The 24,854-nt window shown below is 37.6% G+C and overlaps 1 protein-coding gene across 1 annotated transcript; it reads right to left on the reverse strand.

Annotated features, from left to right (window-relative positions):
• Window positions 1–24,650, reverse strand: SMURF2 (SMAD specific E3 ubiquitin protein ligase 2; the record flags this gene model as incomplete). The annotated part of the gene is made up of 16 exons (XM_010172643.1): window positions 1–100; window positions 392–467; window positions 2,288–2,489; window positions 3,933–4,053; window positions 4,283–4,420; window positions 4,894–5,072; window positions 5,513–5,627; window positions 7,205–7,308; window positions 8,823–9,033; window positions 13,498–13,656; window positions 16,192–16,276; window positions 16,446–16,648; window positions 18,062–18,145; window positions 19,437–19,521; window positions 23,263–23,328; window positions 24,517–24,650. Coding segments are annotated over 16 exons (2,062 nt in total), but the record flags the coding sequence as incomplete, so codon positions are not given.
• Window positions 24,651–24,854: the final 204 nt, after the last annotated feature.

Consider the following 24,854-nt stretch of genomic DNA (forward strand, 5'->3'; position numbering starts at 1 on the left):
TCATTCCACAGCAAACCCACATGTTTCTTCAATGGCAGTTAGCAGCTTCTCGTATAGCTTCTCATAGCTTTCGTAAGGAGGAATGTCTATTCGGTTAAAGCTGGGGAGAGAAGGCAGAAAAGCTTCAGCTATCTGGAACTTCAAGCATCACCTGGCAGAAGTTCTGTAACGCTTCATTTAAGGTACTTGAAACAATGACAGAGCAACGCTTAACAAGGCCAACAGAACTTCAGGTAAATAAAAGCAATCTCTAGTTTACACACCTTTACTACTCTGTAATGGATAGAGTTAATTACGTCAGCAAAGGAGGGAGGGAAAGACTGCTCAAAATTGAGAGACAGCAAATTGGACTTAATCGATATATTGCAACAGAGACCTGAAAAAGCCTTACCAGGTATGAGCTTTCGGCAAATTATTAGTGCTGGCATCAATCTGGTGTATTGTAAATAGCCGCGGGCCTGCAGCACCTGAAAACGCAGAGAAGATCTCTACTACTACTGTATTGCATACTAGGAAACTTCTTCATTGCACTGAACAACAACAAAAAGTAACTGAAAGCACAGGAAGAGAGAAGCTAGGCACAGAGAAAGTTGAAAACATAAACATGCGGGGAAAAAAAACTCACACAACCTATCAGACACATTCCTCCCCTCCAGCCACGCCCAATAACCATGCAATTATTTAAACCATTGAAGGATAAACAAGAACAAAGGACTGATAACAATAAAATACCTGTTTTACACAGTGCACTATATAATTCTAACAGTTCTTGATTTCACTTCTCTCGTCCTTCCTAGATAACAAAACTTATGCGGCTCTATCTGCCCCCGTTTTAAAATGGGTCTTGAGCAGTGGCCAATGCCATTAAAATTTGATAGAAAAGTCACCATAGCAACTTCTTACAATTTTTTTATATTAATGACTATATATATATATCTCTTACAGACATCAGACCTCTCTCTGCCAAAGAAAGATGACTGCAGCACAGCAGTCTTTTAGTATAGGAGGAACATGTCACAAAGGACAGAAGAGGTGACAAATACCCTAACCTCAGGAAAACTGGAATTCTTGCCTGAGTAGACAGACATTAAAGAATATAATCCACAGGGTCAGTCTTTCTCCTGGGGACTCTGCTGTTAAATAAGGACGTGAGCTTGTCGTGCTGAGTTAGTACAACTCAAGTCTAAAACGTGACAACCTTCAAGTTCAAATCTGTAGGAAAGCGGGTTTCATTTGCTCACAGAAATGCTTGTTTTACTAGTACAGTTGTACTAAAACTTGCAGTTAAACTGGTATTACTTGTGTTGCCATTCTTCTAACAGCTCACTCCACTACAGTAACAGTATGCACATCAATAGTAGGGTTAATACTACTTGTAACTACTCTGAGGGGATTAAACAGTTACACAGTTTGCCTACACAAGTCTCTCCACCTTTTTCAATATTATTTAAACACTTAAAAGCACCATACTTTGCTTAAAGTAATTAGTGTCTTAAAAAACCTCAATATTCATGAGCTTCTAATGCTCCTGGAATATTTCAGAGTTCAAGAACAGGAAAACGAGGACTTCTTCATTGTTCCCTCATTATCAGACAGAAGAAACAGATTTCCAGAGCAACTGGCTTTTGTACGCGGCAGCTGTTACCACAGCAGTTGTGTTCTGTTGAACAATTCTACCTCTTCAAATGGTTTATCGTCAACATTCCCCCTGGGCAATTTTCTCTCATCTTGTGAGAGGGTAAAATAGGAAAATTATTGTGTTAACAGAGCAGCACGGGGTGCAGCCAGAGCTGCTGTAACAGAGATCCAGAGCTTTGACTGAAGTTCAGATGACAAATTGGTAATTAAGGTGCTCATTTCTGATGCTGGGGCTGCCTGTGATTATGTTGCTCTTACAATAAAAGTAGTCAGCATTCTGCTGTCAGAATGGCAAAAACACTGGTGTCTTCTGGTCCCAGAGGTGTACAGGTGATGAGGGCTTGTAAAAGAGAGAAATTAAAAAACAGGCTCCCAGAAAAACCCTAAGGAGAACCCCACTAAGATCTCAGCTGATCAGAACTTTCTGCCAGAGAAAGAAGTGGTAATTGAAACAAAAGAGCCATTTACAGCTGAATAACAAGGTAATAATCACACAAAAAAAGCCTTATTTGTGATTGCTATTCATGAGACCCTTAAAAATTGCTCTTAAAAAGTCACACTGCAGCCAGCCAGCCTCATTTTCAGCTGATGTTTCTGGGATGTGTCCTATTGCTTCCTCCAAGTACAGGCATCTCTGGAGAACCATTACCTTGCAATGCCTTGAAGCCCTGCAGAGGCACTCTGGATGAGCCAGTCACAAACTGGAGAAGTCTCGCTCTCCTCTCTTCATCAAAAAACTCCACAGCTTTCCAGAACCATTTCACGATGTTGCTGTCTGGGGTACAGTGTTTTAACCTAGTATTTGCCTTCCAGTCATTAACATCAATTTTTCCCAGTCCACAAATGATGAGCTGTAAATTTAAAATATAATTAAATATTTCATCATTCATCAACCTAAAAATGGTTTTGGAGCTAGCCAAACAATGAATAACTGATACTGAAAAAAACTGATACCAAAGGCAAATTATAACTTCTCACCAATCTTAAGCAATGCAGAAGTATAACTTTTCTCTTTTTTTTTTTGGTTTTAAATCTTACCTTTGCACACAATCCATTTTTTACATGGCCTAAATTCAAATAAATAAAAATAAAAATCCAGCCATTTCATAAGCTTATATGAAAGTGTCTCGACCTGTCAATTAAATAACAGAATCACAGATTCCACCCAAATGTGAAAGTTCACATTTGAACTCAATATTTCTTTCTGGAGCATAGCTCAGGGTGTAGTTTGGCTGGTCCAACTCTGGACCCCCAGAAGTAATCTTGTTCTTGTCATACCTCACACGTAATACAAATCAGACTTCTCTTCTGACAAAGAGCTTTCAGCGCTTCTAAAATGGAGACCCACAATGGATCAGTTTAAGCTCAACAGGGATATGATTATGAAGACATTTTCTTGTGACTAAGAACATTGGACCTTCACCTTTCTCATTCTGCATCCACAAAATGATTCTGGGTTAACATTAGGGCTGGCTCACTGCTCTTGGATAAGAACATGCAGGATAAAAGAAGAGCAATCACTGACATTCCCGTACAGTGACCAGAAGAAAGCGTGAATAATTTACCTTGTGGCTATTTTATATGGCAAAAACCTCAGCTCCAGAGCTAACAGACTGCATATTAGATTTCAGTTTTAAAACAAGCTTGGGATCTATGGGATTTGCCTTGAGAGGATATTGTTTGGATGCCAATCTTGACATTTCATAGCCACATTTGTCGGTGACAGCACCAGACAGCACCTTTCCTTATGCTGTATTCACAGGGCCAATTTAATCTGGCATAACTCAGCTCTGCAAAACCACAGAGCTGCCTGACACCAAAGTCAGTGCAGTGCACTCGAAGGGCTGGGAACGAGCGGTGGGAGGTGGAAGGGAGTGACAGACTATTTTCCTGGCAGCACTGAATTTAATATCGTGAAACTGCACCGTGAGAAATATGCACCAGCACCTCTGCTGGAGCAACGCTCTCTGAAACAATCTGAGGTCACTGCAGTTCCTTCTCAGTAGGTTCAGCTGGGTTTTCAGGTATAGGAGAGGTTCTCCTCTCCTACCACTTGTGCAGTTGCTATGAAATGTCACATTGAGAAACACTCATAGCTCTCAGAGGAAGGCACACGCAGCCTCAGTGACTGTGTGACCTGGTAACCTCTTACACTAACTGTGTTTCTTCAATAGCACACCTGCAAACCCCTAAAAACACTGGGGAGACAACTTTGCATGTTACTCAGTCTCAGAAGAATGCCTCAGGCTTTCACTGTTACACTTGACGACATAACGTAACGTTAGTGGACTGACCTCTAACTCTTTCTCATCGAATGTCTTCAGCAGATGTTGTGGGATTACTTCATTAAATCCCTTCTGTAAAGCCAGAAACTGAGCTTCAATTCCTCGTAAAAATCGCCAGTTTACATAAAGTCTGCAAGCAAGTGCAAATGGGTTTTGTGAAAGATGCATTCAAATACAATAAACCTGCAATTTATCCAGCCAATTTATCCAGGAATACACACACACTACCACTTAGGGAAAAAAAACCCAAACCAATCAAAACCCCAACAATGAAACACTGTCAATTACTTCAAATAAGTAAAAGTTCCTCCCTCCCACCATGAGAAATATAAAAATATTTGGAAAATGGATCAATGTACCTGACATACTCCTTTTTGTTTTCCTCTGTCACAGGGATGCTTTTGCCATTAGGTTTCAATTCATGTTGAATAATTTCCCCGTATGCGTTGTGTTCTACACAAAATGTATGGTCCAAAACTCCTGTGATATCATTCTCACTAGTGGGAAAAAATAAGCAAGTGACTCAGTGAAAACATATTCTACAGCCGTAACATATCTGACAGACATCACAATTTCATTTTTCAATAGCATTTCAAATCACTGCTTGGAAGCAAAAGGTGAGCAGACATTTTTGCTATGTTATATTTTAAAACCATTATCAAAGTTTCAGTGTTACAGTTTAATAACATGTTACTGCTAGTAATAGGCAAAATTAATAAATTACAATTTATGAACTGAGCACTTCACAGCTCAGTAATGATTTAACTTCCTCTCTACCCCCCAAATCTGAATAGGTTGAGCATGTTAAGCCTTTAAAGAAGCTGAATTGTGCAAGAATGTTGTTTCTTAAATCTGTCTGAGCAGGAGATTAAAATATACTTCATTTCTCTTCAACTGGATTTCAGAACATTATCACGTGTGGAACTGAGACAGAATTCTAAGACTGTAAGATACAATACACGGTACATACAGTATCCAGACTAAGCTGTTATGAAGATCAGGGTCAACCAATTCCATATCATCCAAAGTAATTGGCTTCCCTAGCAACTGCTTATAGAAAGGCAACGTGAAGCCACCATCGATATAGTGTCCGTGAAACACAGCCATCCCCATTATCCGTCCAACAAAATGGAAATATGATAAGTGTTCCTAGAATTAAAAGAAGAGACAAAGCCATTCAGCTAAGTAAGACCTTCAGGTTTTATCTGCTGAATATGAAATAAAATTTCAATACAAAGAAAACAAAAAAAAATCCCAACATATCCAGAGCTTTTTTGGTTTGTTTTGTTTGTTTTTATACTCAGCACACTGAGTATATTGCTTCCAGTCCAGAAGTCTTACTACTAAGGATCAAAATAAACTTAATTTCTCCCAAAGGAAACATAAATCAAGATCTTACAGAAAATTAAAAACACATCTGAGAAGTTTCTTTGATCAGTATAAAAAAAAAATATATATATATATTATTGCACAAAGTCAGTTTCTAGCAATACTAAAGTGAGAATTGGGTTCCTAAGTCCAGAACATTCTCTGTACTTAGTTTCTAGTCACAAAACACCCATTTACAGAACTCATGTTACCAGTCATACCGGGTTGACCGCAGAGTCTGGGTTGATTTGCAGTGTATAGATATCATCTCGGGAATATTGGAAGAGACCGTAATATGGATTCAACATTTCATGTGACAATAGGTACAGCCACTCCCTGAAGAAAAGAAAATAATTTATTGAGTACTTTAGACAAATAAATTCCTACACCAAAAATCTTTTCAAAATAGTATGCATTTTTTAATCTTACTGTTAAACATAAATGTGAAGAAAGTGATCTCTGAACATGCTTAGATAAAGCTGAAATAAGAATTATTTATTCCAAGATATTTATTTATTCCAAGATTTTTCTCCAGGTTATTTATTTCCACGACAGCTTCTGACTATGATTCTCCTTCATCCATTACACACTGAGACAAGCCACTAAGTATTCTATTGGCTATACTGCAGAGATGGTCAAGTCAAAGCTTTTAATATAAACAGTCTTCAAGTAATGGATGTATTTAGTTAAAGTTTTAATTAAATGTTCACAAATCAATAAATAATGCTTTAAGAATTGGGGGAAAACGGTAACACTTTCAAGCTTGGTCTTCCTGTAATTATATATGGAAGATGGCAAAGGCTCCAGAGCATATGGACTAGAAACAAAACCCAGGCTGAAAAATATTAGCAGATACTTTGGAAAATAGTGCACAATAACATCAGTAACTTCTTAATCTGAAACACTATTATTATCATCAAACAATTAAGATACAGGCAGCGTAACAACCTGGGTCCCAGAGGTTACTTGCCACACACCAACTACACATGCAGAAGATGGGCTGTTGGGGAGCATCCTCTGTACTTTGAAATGAATACTAATTGTAAAAAAATGCAATGCCATGCAGGCAATTAATCCTCCTAGATGAGTCAACACTCACGTAGAGAAAATAGATCCACGTGTCAGAGGTGGGGAATATTTTCAGTGAAGTAAGCTACACCAGCATCTGTGCAATTGTCTACAATTCCTAACAGTGTTTTAAAACGTGAAGAGTATCTTCATACAATCAATAAATGTCACTTTTTATAAGCAAGTGAAAAATAACCTCAGACTACTGACAGACTTTAGTTGCCCAACTGCTAGTTTTTAAACATTTTGCTTCAAAATGCCCAAGGAAGTTGTGGCTGCTCCTCCCTGGAAGTGTTTAAGGCCAGGTTGGATGAGGCTTTGAGCAACCTGGTCTAGTGGAAGGTGTCCCTGCTGATGGCAGGGGGGTTGGGACTGGATGAGCTTTAAGGTCCCTTCCAACCCAAACCAGTCTGGGATTCTCTGATTCTATGAAATAGTAGCAATAATTTGCAATAAAGTACATTTTTTAAGCCAAGTTCTGCCACAAAGCCGAGCATTTAGTGATACAGATTCTCAGCTACCCAAACTTTACTAACTGAAGAAAAATATAGTGATTTCAATAGATACCAAAAGCCTGTCTTGCACATATGACAGACATCTGATGCAATCTGTAACATGCATTTTGTTTTATTTATAATAAATTAGTTCTTATTTGATGCAGTTTTTCCTTTAAGACTATCTGAAAATATATTCTGCTGACATAAAATAAATATAAAATAAATAAATATAAATAAGAAGAATGGAAAAAGAAACAGGGCTGATACACGGTTGGTTTAGGATCCAAAGCAGAGGTGTAATCGGTGGGGTTGAGGTGCAGGAGAAGAGACAGAGGACAGACTGTTTACCTGGCAACACCTCCATAATCAAGGCCTTCCTCCCCACGGAATTTTATCATTAATCGTTTCCACAGGTCTTTTGGCCTCATCTTCATGACTTGCCTGTAGGATTCCTGTAAACACATAACACTTTCTTTTATTAACTGCTATTTACAGACAAGAAGCTATTACTGTTTATTAGAAATAGAGTCTCAGCCTCCAAGCCCAAAGGGGATACTATTAAACGGGACACTGTTTTCCTAGATATTAAACACTATTTCTCAAATCACAGACTGTTAACTTAGTTCTCTACAAGTGTCATAACACAAAAGAAGAACAACCTTTCATTAAGTTTCCAGAGTTGTACAGTGATCAGAATATTTTCTCTCTCATTCTCACATAACTTACAAAAAAATTTTAAATCTGTGTCATTAAACTCCTTTTGTTTTGCATAAAGGGTCACAATTTTTGCAGTCTGAAAAGCCAACAGTGGAGCGTCTAGTCTGGGTATCACACATGTGCAAAGTTTCAGGAAGCATCTTAAGAACAGAAGCATCAATGCCATCCCAGGAAATCTACAGTTATTCCTCTATCAGTAAGACTTCACCAAGAAAACAAAAATAAAGCTGAAAGAGGCAAAACAAGTGCTGGTTTTTTTTTTTAAAAGGAATTAAACAAAACAAGTCTAGTTTTTATTTATGTCCAGTATTGATGCTCCAATCTTTGGCTTTGCAGAACAGAAGAAGTAGGTGTGTCTGGGACCCAACACACTCAACTAAGTTTTCAGAACAAGAACATGGTAATGTTCCCTGCTGTACAGCAGCCTTTCCTCCTTTTCTTTTTTACTTGATTATGAAGCGATTTGATTGTCTCCAAAGGGAAGACCAACACAAATCTTTCTTGGCTGGAAAAACTGTGACAACACAGTGGGGCTATCAAATTTGTGGGTGGGGTAAAAATGCAACAGGCATGGGTGGGATGGATGATAAAGTTATAGAGAAGACTGTTTTGCAGAAAAAGCCATGAATTAAAACTGGATTTAATCAAATCAGCAGAATTATTCTGCTGAATAATGTCACAAAATAAAATGCAGACTGTGGGCATCTCTGGTCATTCAGAAGCCTGGACAATTCATAAAATTGGTCTGATTCTGAAAAAAAAGGAAAAAAAAACTCAACCAGAATTAAGTTAGATGCGAAATAATCCAAACTCCAAAAATGAATGCTATTCAATAGTGATTTTAAATTAAAATAGATCATTAACAATGGTTTGGTTTTCAATTTGCAACATTCCCCCTACAGCAGACATTAGTGTTCTTATATTCAAGGAAGAAGTGAGACACTATCGTCAAATGCCTCAAGTGCTTGGAGTCCTTCCTCAGTCCCTGACACAGTCTGTATCTCCAGGCACAAGGAAAGCTTTCCTCTTTTTTCTTCTTCTCTACAGGGTAGATACAGCTACTTTAAATACACAACTGTTCTTAACATCCCCTTGAAATGCTTCTTCTTCCCATTCACCACCTCTTTCCCATTCCAGCTTTATCTCCAGACTTCAAGATTACATCTAACTGAGGACTTCTTTAGACAGTTACAAACAACCCTCCTCCCCTTCCCTCAATGTTAAGAAATGGGTCAAATTCTCAAATTACCTCAAAAATCTCTTCCCTGGAGACCTCAATGCGACAATGGCCAGCTTGAGGTTGCTGCTGTGACAGCTCTTGCCTCAGGATCTTGAGTTTCTGCACTAGGTCTCGCTTGTACCTTGGCACAGTCAGACACTCTGCCTCATCTGGAAGCTGACACAGGGACACTACCTGCTGCTGCTGCTGGTGCTGCTGATCTTTAAGTTGATTCTGGCGGCTAGAAACAAACACAGCTGTTTGCAGATATTCAAATAATACGTCCACTTATTTTCTTCAGACGTTTTCTTAAAGGTTAAATCTTTGTAACTAAACTACTTTCAATTTACTGTGATTATTACTGTGATTACACTAAAAATGTCCGGTAAAAAATAAATTCACAGAGATTTTATCCTGACTACAGAACATATGCTTCTGTCTTTCTTGGCAACTATCAGTTGTTTTTAGGGTTTGTTATTTCTATAAGTGATCCTTTACAAAGTATGTAAATGGTTACAGCACTCTATAATAAGGTATTATCCACACAATTTTACTACTAAGCTGCTGACACTGAACTTCTCAGATACCGTTTCCATATTTCCTTTGCGTGTTTTGCCTTCCTCCATTTTAAAATGCAGGGATCTGCCAAACACTATGCCTCTAATCTACAGTCAATACCATAGTCTGTTTTAAATGGCTTGTCTGAAAAAGAGTAAGCTTACAGAAAGATGTTTGTACTGGCAGCTTGGCAAGGACCTTGTCCCTTGTACCTGGCCTAGTCTGGACCACAGGAATGTGGGAGTTCACATGTAACTAATTGGCACAGATAAACAAGTATTTTTACTAGCAATTCTGAGAGATTTTATAAATCTAACTTCTTACTAGGAAAAGTAAATTCACTGTGTTGCAGAAATGTCCTCTCTTGTGTTGTTTCTTGTACGTAGTAAGTGGATGTTTTTATAGCTTTTTAGTGTGGCATTTCCAAGCAGCACAGGATAAAAGTTATATTTTGCCTAAACCATAAGAAGAATCTCTCTTGTGTGAAATACATCAGAATACCCTAAATTTACTGGATAAATAAGAAAGGTTACAATTCAGAATGTTTTCCAGTGCAATGTTAATAAGTTGTTGGGTTTTTTTTTCGCCCACATCAAAGACAAAAAAAAATATTAGATGGAACCAAACACAGTTTTATTAAAAACTGTTTGTGTAATTATTATTAATTTATATTTGAAATTTTCAGCCTGTTGTCTTGTTTTGAAACAAGGTCTACTAGAAATCTCTCCTGGCCAACCAAAATTCACCTCCAGCCGGCTTTCACTACAAGAACATTCAGAATTGGCAATTAAAAAAGGGGGGTAGCGATGTTCCCAGTTTGCCTTGTGGTTCTGACAGCAGTTCTGTTATTTGCAAACCTTCCATTTAAAGCAGTTTTGCTTTAAAAAAGCAAACCCCCAAGGGAAACTAACACCAGGTGACCAGAAAATCTTTATCAGTACCCTTACAAGCCTAACGTTTAGAAACCCCTGCACTGGCACACGTTGTAAATCACTTCAGCAATAACTCAAAGCTTAATAATAATACCTCTTTATTTTAGGAAATAATGCACAGAAATCCTACTTTGTTACTATGCTCTAGGACGCAGAACTTCAGGAGTTAGCTTAATCAGTGTTCACTGTGTTTTACTGTTTGCTTCTGTTGTTTTTTTTAACTTTATTCTTAAGCTGATCACATTGCCAGAAATCCTACTTTGTTACTGTGCCCTAGGATGCAGAACTTCAAAAGTCAGCTTAATCAGTGTTCACTGTGTTTTATTGTTTGCTTCTGTTGTTTTTAACTTTATTCTTAAGCTGATCACATTGGTCTTCCCATAAACTACAGTTATTTTAAGTCGTTCCTGAGAAACCAAGTCATTACAACAATTTAGAGACACACACTCAATGTGCTTCCAGAAAATGGCTCCATGTCATTTGTACCATGCATGGTACTTTCTTTTCACTTGTGATTAGTTTTAAATATGAATCTCACTTAAACTCTATTTTTAACTCACTTAAACATGAATTTAACTCACTTAAACATAAAAATACGAAACTCACTTAAATTAAAGTAAAATAATTGTTCTATCTTCTCAACTTACATAAGGTCGAGCATATGAAAATACTCCTTGTATATGCCTACCAGAGGTCATAATTATATGCTAAAGTGAGCATAAATTCATACTACCTTTAATAGTACAGAAGAGGCAGTCCCTGGAACACAAAGCTAGGCAATGTCAGTCTTAAAAGACAATGTAATTTCTAAAATGAGAATGAACTTAAGCTCTACGCATCAAATTAAACCAATCTAAAATAGAGCAGTACTAGGAGGAGAAAAATAAAATGCCATCCTCCATATTAGACTAAAAATAATCAGTGTATTAGCTAAACAATCTGCAGTGCTTAAAGTAATTAAGTTTAATTGCTTAGTTTGTTTTCACAGCTGAATGACTGCTTGGTTCTGTACAGTGCTTTAAGGATATAGTTAAGTACTTTCCAGGTGCCATAACTATCAAAACTTATCACAAACTCTTGGCCAGTATTTTAAAACAGAACAGGGTAACAAGTTTGATTATTTTCATAATTTATAATGTCATCACTGGAAGAACAAACTGCTTTACTCAGCTCGACAGAAAAGTCAGTATCACTGACAGTAAACTTATTAAGCCTTTGAACCTAAAACACAATCACACCCATCCCACCCAAATACTAAACTTATTTCTCTGGTAATTTAACAAAGTGACAGGCCCAAGACAAACTACTTTAAAAAAGAAAAGAAAAAGTAAAGAACAAATAAGGAGGTGGCGTTAGGGGTGTACGTGTGGTGGGGGGGAGCTTTCACGTATCCTGTTTGGTGCAATAAAAGAATAAACACCAGAAAAGATTTATCAAGCAGTAGACTTTACTGATGACACTGTTGGTTGAATTTCTGAAATCCTTCCCTAATGAAAGACAGATGTACAAATGAAAAACTTCAGCACACTGTAGTAGTACTTTAAGCTTAAAGAAAAGCAAAATGGTTCTGTGATTCCAGAACTTGAAAGTCAAACTGGATTTTCCGGATAACAAAGTTAGCTGTGTATCTGTCCTCCACAATGCATGTAGAAATAGCCACTATGACCCTACTGCCATTTAAAAATAAACCTACCTGTGAAGGACAGTTTTTTAAATATAGTCTAGTTAACTGAATTTTCTACAGTTTAAGAATTGCCCTGCTCCAGCTAAGATGCTCTGAAGTTTTTATTCGAGTAAAATATCTACATCTGAACTAATTTAATGAACTTTTCTGTATTTCAAACACGAGCATGCTCCTCCTCTTCCAAGTTTTTTTTTAAGATCATGTTAATTTGAAACCACCAATTTAAATTCAGCTAAAATTAGTAGCAATTTATTTGTTTTAAATTAAAAAAAAAAGAGAATCAAAAGCATCTGGATGACAGGAGCTTGCTAACACTCTGTAATACACATATACAACCAATGATTTCTCTGAACAAAGTTATTTGTCAATACTTAGACTCTGCTCCCTCTTGGGGTGTGAAGTTCAAATGTATACTGGCAGACAAAGGCTAGCCAACAAAACATAGCTTGACCTCCTGGATATTACTTGCCATTCCTTAGTTTTTGTCTTTTCAGTGCTAGTTCCCATTATTCTTTCCTTCTGCTTTTCTTCCCAATGATTCACTTCCTTAAAAGGCCTATTCCTCCTACTCACTCCTTGCCCAGGGCTGCATGACTTTCTATCTAGCCAACTCTTCATTGTTTCTTCTGCTTAACACCTACTCAACACTTTACAGGTGTTTCCCAAGAGTATTAAAAGGTGTTAGCAGGAGAAACAATAGAGTCAAACTCCCAAATAGCTTGGACAAACTGATAGCCATGTCTACACAAAAAAAAAAAAAAAAAAGAAAGAAATGTTTATTTGCTTTTTGGTTTCCATTTTTAGTAGAAAATCCCCCAGTGTGAAATGAGTGCCTAGGGAATAAAAACAAGAGCCACAATTCTTTTGAGTTTCTCCTTGTCTTTTTTAAAAGGGCAATATGAAAATATGATCTCAAAACACTAAGAAAAAATACAGTTCCTATTTCATTTTATTCTATTTGTAAAAAATCTGAGTTAAATTATTGGAGGTCTTATTTTTTAGAATATCTCAACTAGTCTTACTCTAAAACTGAAGGTAGGAGCTGAGTTATTTCACCTTTATTCCAGGAGAATAGTTGGGCACTTGTGCACCCTTGCCTAACTCATCAGTATGTCACACCACTGGCTATTGAATGCAACCTTGTATTTTAAAACAAGTTCTCCATAACTGAAAGTAGCATGAAGTATAAAGAAAAGGAAAGAAAGCGTCTCTCTTGCTGTTAGAAAACATTCTATGGGCCAATCTCTTCCACCAGACAGCACTTGCTTCCGCTGCTGTTGTCCCCAACTCCTGGCATCACAATAGCCACATTCCTGCCTAAATGCTGCTAGAGATCTTTTCTTTTTACCCCAAGAACAACCAAACTTGTCTTTGCTATGTGACAAAGTTGGTAGTGTGTTAAAGAACACAGCTACTATACTTTACATACTACTGAATAGCAGAATGCACCTTGATATAAAATCCAGCACCCCTCAAGAGTCACTTTCTTTCCTCTATTACACTCAACGCATGCCAAAGATTTTAGACTTACTTTAAGACTAAATGCAAGTTAGCAGATAGCCGTGGATCTGTAAACTGCGTTGTCCTGTTGTTATGGTCAACAAAATAAACTCTGCCTGTTGCTGTATTTCGGATCTCCCATCCAGGAGGCAGTGGACCAAGCTCTTCACAATTGATGTTGCTAAGATCCCTGTGAAAACAAATATAAAATGAAAAATACCTCAGCATTTGGCCTCCGAGCCAAACAAGAGTAAATGTAACAGAACAATTCCATGAAGTCTGAGAAAATGTATTGTTTCAGAAACTCAATCTGTTCAGCTGGAATCTCTACTCCCAAGGTGCAAGCCCACCAAAGAAAAAACACACACCCCAGAACACATGCTGTGGGTCAAGAAAAATTCTTATCAAATAACCTTCATTTTTACAAACTAACTTCAGATGTTAAATTAATACAGGCTTAAAACAAAAATAAAGACCGTGGCCATATTTGCCAAAATGGAACTGCAGTTCTACACCAATTCTGACAGAAAACATTTTTAAAACAACATTAGTCATGTAAGGAACTCTGAATCACACTTTAAAAACTCCTGCAAAACAAAACTGTATTTCTGAAGAGTTATACTTTCCATGAAGAATTACGCAGGGGAGATGTGTGTGTACAGCACAGGCGGTTTTGCCCCAAAATCCCAAGTGCTAGTGGGAAGAAAACAGCTGTCTAACAAAACATTTCAAATAAAATATATGAACAATGACTCAGCTCTGCACTGAGCAATGCAGAGACGCCTTAATGGATCTCAAGAAAGGTCTACTGAAATTAGGAAGATGTAGGTTTATTCCAGAGGTTCACTGAAGACAAATACTAGTCTTCAAAAATATACACATACTGATTTTTCACGTATATAATTCACACTTTGGACACCTCGCACTGTCAAGCGCAGCTCTTTTGAAAGGTGTAAGTCTCCACATCTCCCAGTATGATGTGAGTTGAGGGGAGGAAGGGGCTGAGGGGAAAAATGCTGCCTACAGGGACTCCAAAAACGGAAAGACAAGGCTCTGGGATTTAACTTGTGCTGATATTACCCATATCACACTGCTACTGAATAGTAGGGCTTATTTTTTTTTTATGGCTGTGGCATATTAGCATAAAAATACAATATTCCTTAGAAATTACAAACTCTATCCTCGTGCAAACCACCAAATATTGTTCTCAGAGACACCTGTTCTGTTGCCACACCTAAGAGCAGTGCTAACTTAGATACTGCACAAAATTATTACATTGCAATCTTAGTGATTAGATCTTAATATAATTTTTTTAGAGAAGTTTCTAGTTTTGTATAATACGCAAGTAACAGGAGCAAAGACTTCCTAATGCACAACTACCTGCTGCATCCTGCTCTCAAGTGTACAGATAATGCATCAAAGCAAAGTAAGTTCTTGTAACACAAGAGTAGTAATAAAACCAAAAGAATAATTTGAGAAGACAGTGAAATTATTGCCATGAGGCACTTTATCTTTCCCTGGATACCCAAAATCCACTTAGACAGGAATGAACACAAGAAACTAACAAAGATTTCCCTGGGATTCTTCTTTCCTTTCAAACACATCAGAAATAATCATGTGTATAACCATGTACAGTATGTACATGGATCGTGTAAATAAGGCACTAAACTAAAAGGACAATTCAGATTTATTTTCACCTAAGTGTTGAAACAGCTGCAACAGAAACAGCAAATTTGGATATTTTAATCACAAGTCAGTCTCTCTCAGCTTCTCTACCTGTTTGCCCCTCTCCCCCAGATTCTTCACCCTTTATATGCTGCTAATGAGATGCTTGAAAGCATATATGATTGCTCCAGGAATATCCATGTTAGAGCATTACCAAGAAAATAAATATTCATTTCTGCTTTGTAACAGGAAATCTGCTGTAAAAAAAACTTGTGCATTTTTAGATGTTTGCTACTATACTCAAATGGAAAAAACTCCTTTTTTAAAAAAACCCAGCACTTCAAACACAGCTCACCATTTCAGCTTCCAGGCTTTTTATGACCCAATGTCTCCAATTAGTTTCTTCAAAATGCACAAAGTTTCCCATTCCTTGAGTAAATTACATTTAATAGCCTGAACACGGGACAATAACTCTCACAGACAAGTAAATTTAAGCTAATTCGATGAGTCTGTAGTTCACTACAAATAGTGTGTCTAAACATACAAGGGGGATTCACTAGATTTTCCCCTTTGTCTGCTCCTCCATTAAAAATTATCCCATTTGTCTAGCCTACTTGTCACAAAGTTTGTTCTTCATAAATATATGCTGCCAGTTTCTCAAGTCTTGTTAACTTCTAGAGTCTGAATTAAAAACCAAAACAAATCCAGTTTTCACTTAAGTATCTTGATAAATCAAAATTTTTGGAAATGCTCAGATCCTACTTTTTGTTTCATTACTTTGCAGAGTATTAAAAACTGGACTTGTCTATAATTAATATGCAGGATCTAGCATCAGTTAATTACACCTGTTTTCAACACACCACTGTAATTTATTTCTTGAGTCTCCATCTTTGCATTAAAATAACAATCCGAAGAACTTAGGAAGAGAGACTAATTTATTTTGATTAATGACTTGTTAGTGGTCAAGAGTCAGAAATGTAATATTAGGGCAAACTCTGAGGAAAGTACTGCTTAAACTATCTGGATTTGACACCTTAAGGATACTTCTATCATTTCTTACCTAGGTACTCTTGGATCGTGCCACGTGCTAACACCAGTTTGAGTATGCAGAAAATAGACCTGACCTTGCTGAGTCGTCCTTTGCTCTGTGAAATCAAGATAAATTAATAAAAACAAAAAATGCAACACAAGAATTCACAAAGACTGATTTCCCCAAACTAAGGAATCAAAAGGATCTCACATACAAGGAGAAGACACAACCCATTTTCCCAGTTTCTTGGGAGACCTACAAATAAAACATTTTAATTTGTGTACCATATCCTTCAGGTAAGTCGGGAGGAGTGTGCAAGTGTGTCCTGCTCATGTAATTCCTGTGCCTCTGTGACCTGACTCTCCTCTCTGCCAGCCGGGGGTCCGACGACTGCCCACAGGTCGCGCCGTTCGTTCCTGTAATTGGAGTGTTCTCGTCCACGAAGCAGCTCAGCGGTCTGCCTGGGCTGGAGTATTCAGATGCCGGCCTGGGGGTGGAAAGCATGAAAACTGCATTGCTGACTGGACACAGGGCTACACAACACGCTCTGGAAGCTTCATCTAAGGGCTCTCAGGAAGTCTTTGTGGATGGCAGAACTGAGCAGTCAACTTGTTGAGCTATCAGGATACCTCGATGACGGGCAGAAAGCTTCTATTCCACTCCCACTGCTTCATCCCAGAGAAGTTAGTAAACCTCTTCACATACCTCAGAGTCTGACCTGACACTTAGTATGTGATGCTGCAGGATCAAGATCATATCAACTGCTCCCATGAGCAGTTCTCACCTTAAACAAGAGTGTCGAGAGTAAAATTATTTTCCTTTTTTTGTTTTTTTTTTTAAATGAGCAGCTTACAGCCCAAACTTTGTCAGCTTGCTTGCGAGAAAGGAAGTGATCAGACCTTGTTACTCCTTCTAATTTTTAAGGAAGGTTATTAGGCGAGGATGGTGAAAAAGGGTTAAACAAGATAAAAAAAAACAGTTGCCCTCGAGAGCTTGACTGCAAAAGGAAACATTGAATTATGTGGTTTCATATCTCAATGCTGCTTTCAAAAAAGATTTAAAATGGGTTAAAGGGGGATTGATAAGGACGCAGGAAATCCCTGAAACAAAGTATATATTTTGCATTTGTTTTTTCTACTGTAAATGTGTTTAGAGCTTAGAATAGGTACTTTAACATACCAGGAAAAATACAGATAGGTATGTTAAAAAGCTGTTCAGTACCTTCATTCATTTGAAAACTGCAAATATATATCAGAGCTGGCAGCGTTAAGAGTACAGATTATTTTAAGTCAAATACATCAATACAGAGACTGGAATAATATTTATTGAGGATGGAAGAGAGAGTCTGCAGGCACAGAAGGTCAGCAGAAGAGTCTGAAAAACATGCAATGACACTGTCCACGATTCAAGTAACAGCAAAACTGGTTTGAGGAACAGCTTTGCAACACCCGTCTATGGTTATTAGAAAAGGTGATCGTAATGATTTTGAAACACGCCCTGTAACAACCAGCTTTAAAAGTTCTGGATTACACAGTCATAGCATGTACACAGACAATGCCTGTCAGCTGCTCATGATCTCTTCTCTTAATTTCTTACAACGTCTGCATATTGTAATGTCTGTATTTATAGAGCTCTACCATAGCAGCTCTACAAGAAAACAAAGATGCTAGTATTAGGGGAGGAAAAAAAATCTAGTCAGAAAGATTCTTCCTTCCCAGTTAAGTATTAGGCAGACTGAAGGAGAAGGATGTTAGAGAAAGAAAAGCATACAGCATTTGTGAAGTGACTTGGAGGAATGCTGAATACTCCTGTTAGAGCCACTCAGAACTGCTTGTGCTCAGCGCTCCTTGGTCAGCAAGCAAACTTCATCACATGCAGAGTCTCCTACATAATTTCTTACCGTGTTGGTCGCTCCCACTGAGTTGTTCGTGTAATATGATTTAAATACTGGATCCTTCCAGAAGCAGTCCTCCGCTCCTCCCACCTGGAATTCAGACATTGAGAGATAAGGCAATGAGTGGTATTTCCAGGAAACCGGGGCACAAAATGTTTCCAACATAAATGCCAACTCGGGAAGACTTACACTGTTATGAATCATGTTAGCTGAACAAGGCAACAGGAAACAACTGAAAGTTCAACTCTAAATTCATTTTACATATTCTTCCCATGGAACCAGACACATAATTAACTGGATCACACCTTCACATTCAGTAACTATTTGAATTCTAATTAAATCCAAACAGCCATATAAAGAAATTGATTGAAAACATCATGTTTAATAATGCATTTAACTTTTTTCGACCACTGATCCTAGTAAGTGCTTTCATAGTATCTTCATGCACTTGCTTTCATGAAAAAGTCACCTTCAAATAACATGACTTTTTAATTATTACTTTTGCACTCCAAAATACATGAGGCTATATAGCTAGCTTTGCAGTGACACAATTAAGCAAGCAATATTTCTACAAGGAATATTTTGAAGTGAAAATTTTGAAGTGTTTTCAAAAATACTTTTGACTCCTCCAGACTCCAAATTAACAAAAGAATGCTGTTTAGGACTCAGATGATAATTTATGTTTTAAAATTCATCATCTGAAAAATCAGTTTCTCCTGTCTTTACCTGCCAAGAATCGCATTCAGAAGGTCTGTGTTTGCTCTGAAAAAGCTGATGACAGCACCAGAACCTAACACAGAGCATTTTTCTGTATTTGCAAAACTGTTTTAGGTGTTAATGATGTCATTAACTCTCACAGGGATAAATCTAAATCCTAAATCCAGCCGTTGGCAGGTAAATACAGCAAGAACTCAGGCTCCACTACCTTCTCCAATCACGTTTTCTTCACTGTGACTTACATGGAAGAAAAAGTGATCCTTTTTTGTAAAGATGTATACCTCAGCACAGGCCCGTGTGCTCACTACCTTGCTACAGAACTGCTATATGGATGAAGCCAGTTTGCTGATTGTGATTTAACATTATATTAGTCTATCAGCTCTATAATTTGAAAGACTTATGTTTTCTTAGACAAGTATATTTTTAAATGCATTTACCCATATTTGCCACCTCCTGTTTTCCAAGGAGAGACAAGACAAGGGTCAAACTATTAACTGTTCTGTGTAGTCTGGCTGGCTTATCTCCTGCTCCTAAATTCAAAACTGTAGAGCACCAGAGTGCAAGAATAAAAATAAATTAACCTATTGGTACACGGACTTCTCATTACTACAAAATCTGTTGTACGAGCTGTATTTGTATTTACATCAGAGTGATGTCAGCTTACCCATCTGGTAAATCATTATCAAATAACCGACTGCAATCCACAACTTGTCCTCCTGTCCCTATTCGGTCTCTGGACTGAAGACTTACTATGAAGATAATAAAAGAATTATTAAAGATATGACATCTGAATGCAAATTACAGTTATATTTGAAAGAGAAATGGTACAACTTGGAGAACTAAGCTGAACCATGTTCTGGATATTTTTTCCTTTGCACAAATCAAAGAGAGTTGTACAGAAACACTGTATGTTTTCATACATGTAATTCTCTACATATTACTTCAAAAAAGTTAGCTTGAAGAATATGAATGCAAGTTAAGGCAGAAAAAGAAGTTAACTCTGAAGCTGTCATTGACTTTTCTTTGTATGAGACAGACTGTGACACTCATCTGGTGGCAGCAGGGTTGCTAACCTCATGCACGGCTGGGACAGCAAGTGGGACAGTGCTGGTGTCACACCTGCACTGCTAACAGAACTGTTAATAGGATAAGAAATTCATGTGTGTTTTTGACTCCTTCTTAAGCATTTTGTGTGCACATGGAATTCAACACACACACATACACACAACAGCAGGCAAAATTTAACTGCTAGAAACACTACACGTTTGGTTTATTGGCTCCTTTCAAACACCAGTGCTAAGAAGTCAAATGCAACTCTCACACGAAGCAGTGCTCAGCACCCTGAAATGCCCCTACTGCCCTCAGCAAAACTGTATTACTTCTTTACTTTTTTATATCTTTCCTTGTAATGGATATTTATGCCTGAAGCTTTTGTACTACTATTATGAAAACAGCTTTTGTTCCTAATATCATAATTTACAAGTGTCCAATCTGATAATTTATGACACTTGTGTTCCTGTGGGGTTGCGGGGGTTGTTTTTTCATGTTTTGTTTTGCCTCTAACAATAAAACAATTGCTTAAAAAGCTGAATACGTGCTGTGGCACACATTTCTTGAGGTGGCACTACTGTACCTCTGGATAACTGGCTTCAAGTCCTATTTATGCAGGCAGAGAAATAAATCTTACAGATCTTAACCTAGACACAAACAAACTTTTGTCAAGATCACAAAGTTTAAAAAGATGTAGTAGAACTGGCAGTTTTTGCCAGAGTCCAAATTTTCACCAGCAACATGTTCTGAAGCTTAGGATTTTGGGCCTTCAATAGACCAACAACCTAGGGAGTCCTGCAGTACCTGCTTGCTTTATTCCTAATTAATATTAACTCCTAATCTTCCATGAACATTGTTACAAAGCAACTTCTTAGAGCAAAAGACACCTTAAATTTAATTTCAACCAAAACAAAATCTGAGGTGAGGTATTTATTCTGCAACAAACCCACACATTACAAGTTCACATTGTTGCATGTAGGCAAGGTTTGGCAAGCAATACACACAGACAAAAATGAAACTAAACAAAGGCAATTACCTCCTCTTTGCCTATGTGAGGACCAAAATTTGTGCACGGCTTCATTTTGTAATGAGTAAGGACTCATTTTTTCTGCACCGCCACATCAGAAATAAAATGGTGGCACAGAAGAGAGCTGCAAGATTAAGACACAGTTCAGGTGCCCTTTGCATCCACTACTCACAAGCCTCCCCTTTTCTTCCCCCCTTTGATGATAACCCCAGGTATTTAAGATAAAGATCCCCTTGCTTGCTGTCCCAAATTATAAAGGCATACCCATCGTGCACTTGATCTGTAAGGTTATAATCTGCTGAAGGTATCAATTACATTTTAATATTGTTTTCCAATCTTGCATGGCCTTTGAATTCAAGCCAGTTTATCATTAGAAGGACTGAGAGCATATTTATAACTTATTCTATCTTCTTACTTACTTTTAATCAAGATTTCTCCACCATGTAACTACTGCAGCAGAACTATCTAGTTTTACTCAAGCTCATTCACCCATTCAACAAAATCGCATTAGTGAAGAAAGAGTAAAATATAAGGAGATTAATAACAACAATTTCAATTAAAAAAAGATAGGAGTCTCTGGAATCTTACCAAGTATACATTAAATTCAATCACAGCCATGGCTGAGGAAACCTGACCTTTCTGACAGTAAGAGCACAAAGCAGAACATACAGATTTGTTCTCAGTCTCTGCTGTAACCTGACAAGCAGTGGTTTTTCTAGGTTCAATGAATGATCAGGCAGCTCCTGCTAATTAGGGACAGCCCCAGCAGCATGCCAAGGAGCTAATGCTGCCTTGGCTATACCACTTTTCATCATCACATCAGGTTAAGCCAACTGATCAGTGTAGTTTATGCCCACACTGCTGACTAGTTATTCTCTGACAACTAGTTAACTCTGAAGTGTATTTGCCATGCCCACACTGCTTGGCATTTGCCCCAGGCTTCCCATCTGGCATCCCAATAGCCTTGAGCTCTTTCTGCTTTGGGGTGGGGTTTTGGGGTTGGGTTTTTTTTTTTTGCTTAATTAATGCCAGCATTCTCAAGTCAGGATGACAAGGATGCATGTTGCATACTCTGGAGGGCAGCATGAGAGCACTGTCACGGTGTGAGGGTACAGTCCCTGCTAGGGTCACGCCTGAAGGACTGCTGTGGGCAGAGTGATCTCTGCTGCCTGGAGCAGACCCTCAGCAAGCTCTCCTGTCAGCTGAGCTCAGTTTCTTCTTAAAAGGAACCTCACAAACAAAATCACATGCATACAGCATGGATGATCAGGGGACCAGTATACTGGAGCAAAAACAAAAAGCAAACCAAACTGACAACATAATAAGGCACCCCAGACAAATGACTGATTTATCCTTTACTCTTCTGTGCAAGCCCACATGGAAAACTTAATATTCAAGAACAGTCTGAAGTGTTGGGAAAGCACTTATAATTCCATATTTCTACCATCATTTGACTCTCCTGTGCCACCTCACTCTTATCTTAATACTGTGCAAACACTTGCAGATCAGATGCCAGACAGATGGTTAAAGCAACATAAAGAGGTAAAATCACAGGTATTACTCAACAGAGCATTTTGAGGAAAGCAAACAAATGAATGCTGCTTGGATATTATTTGAACTAGGAACTGAACATAAAACTCAGCATGCAATTTCACTTTTCTTTCTCCTATGTCCAAATATTCTCATTAACACCTTACCATAAAAATAAAGATCTCCTTACCCTGACTGATTTTTTTTCTGACTTCTTAAGTGACCTACTAGACATGCTGCCTTCTAAAACAAGCGACGATGCAGTTTACGAAGCTGTTTGCGTATGCTTATTTTTCAATTTGGCAGCTTCTTTTTAATTCTTAAGTTATTTAAGGTTTATGAGTTAGCAGAACAACAAAGGAGTTACAGAGATTAGCGACAGACTTGTTAATAACCCGTGAAAACGCAAAATTAATTGACCAAGTCATCCCAGACAACAATTCTCTCCTGTTACAGCAAGAGGTTTTACTGTTGTGCAAAACCTACAGGAAGCACAGCTTTGCTGGAACTCTCAATGGCCAAGAAATTTGTAGTCTGTTTTTTACAGGGAGTTCAGGCTCAAACTGTCACCATTCTTTAAAATGAAATTGAAAGCTTTCTAAATAAGACCATAGATAATACAAAATTTCCCTCCCAACACTTATAATAATATTTGGGAGGATTTGTTTAGGGTTTTTTGGAGATTGTTTGGGTGTTTTGTTTTGTTGTTTGTTTGTTTTTAATTCTCTACATATACAGTTCTAGCTTGAGGTCCAAATGCCTTTAGTACTACACAATGAATTTAGAAAAAAAAAATCAGTACAGAAAACCAACATCTAGGAAGGTTATTTCTATAGCTACTATTAAGCTCCAAGAGAACTAACAGATAAAAACCCTCACTTACCTACTATCTGTCCTCTAACAGTATCATTGTCATTTGGCCCAAGCTTGCACAGATCCAATCTCTGATCTACAAAACAAGGACACAAAGGGTAAGTCATACAGTATTTTGCTGCCTTTAAGAGGCACACTAAGTACTACCAGAACAAAATTCAGCTTAGTGTAAGATAGTTAGGACTTCAAGAGATGGGGGAAGGGAAGCAAAACTAAAAATCTTCAGCCAAGACTTCATTTTTTCATAATTTTAAATCAGAAAACAAGACTAAAGTACCTTTGCTTTAACATTTTTCCTACTTCACAAAGCTCTTTTGATGAACAGGAAATTACATTATCCTAGTTTGGATGTCTCAAGTGATTGTAAGAAGTATTCTGAACTCTTTAAAATTGCAAAGACCAGGCATTGTCATAATGTGCTTCCAGCTTAACACTGATATAAGTACAGCACAGAACTGACCTGCAGCATCAATCCACATGTTCCGCACTAAAGAGGTAAAACTTCATCAAACAGAGCAAAGTGCAACGCACTAAAGCACTGATCTAGTTACAAACACTTAAAAATCAGAACTTCAGTTCTGATTTATCACCAGGGAACTTGCTATTGAAGTTAAAAATCACAATGCTTCTCTACCAGCATTTCACTTTTTATAAAAAATTATCTACATAACCAAGCACTACTTTTCCATTGCAGTGTGCCAAAATGTGTTCAGAAGTAAATGGCACCCATTAGGATAATGAGAAAACAGCATCTTACATGTTAATTAACTTCTGAAAAAGTAAATATAAAGCGCTCTAAAGCACTTAATATCTTATGACAACAGTTACTATTTAATTTTGAAGGCCTATTAATTTTTAAACTATTAATTTGGCTTTGAGACAGATTTACTCTTTCATTTATCCCTTAAGACTCATATTTTTTAAGGTAATAAAAAGATAATTTGAAGGTAATTAGAATCTGTCTTCCTTTAAAATTCCAACACAGTAAGTTCAGTCTTGACCATCCACAACCAGACTGCAGCACTGAAGTGACCACTGCCTATGGTAACAGGGCAAAGGAGTTGAAAAGCCAAAGGTAAATTACATTCTCTAACCTACCTGTGCTATCCTCTGCCACAAAATACCTTTATAAACTACCAAATGAATTGGAATATTTAAGCTTTATGAAAAACAACAAAAACTCAATTAATCATCCCTCTTCAAAAAGTCTGTGCATGGAAGTTTGGTGTGAAAGAGAAGAAACACTTGTCATTAGCTTACTTACAACCAGTGTCTTTAAGGCGGTTGATTGCGTTTGAAAGAAGCCTCACACAACCCAGAAAACCAGCTCCCTGCTTTTTATGAATTTTCTTGTGATTCCACACGCTGATTGTTATTGAATCCGACTTCCCAATATATCTGAAAAACACGAAAAATAGCACTGTGAATGGAACTTACTGAATACTTTGAAGATGCTCCAGAAATCACCTTGAGGCAAAAAAAAAAGACTATCAACCATTACATTAAAAATTTAACAGACACTGTATTGGCCAAGGAGAGGAAGTCATGTTTAGAGAAGATGTACACATTATAATTTAATGAAAGCATGTCTTATGAAGGAAT

This window comes from Antrostomus carolinensis, unplaced genomic scaffold (genome assembly GCF_000700745.2).
Source record: "Antrostomus carolinensis isolate BGI_N321 unplaced genomic scaffold, ASM70074v2 scaffold16437, whole genome shotgun sequence".
Lineage (NCBI taxonomy): Eukaryota > Metazoa > Chordata > Aves > Caprimulgiformes > Caprimulgidae > Antrostomus > Antrostomus carolinensis.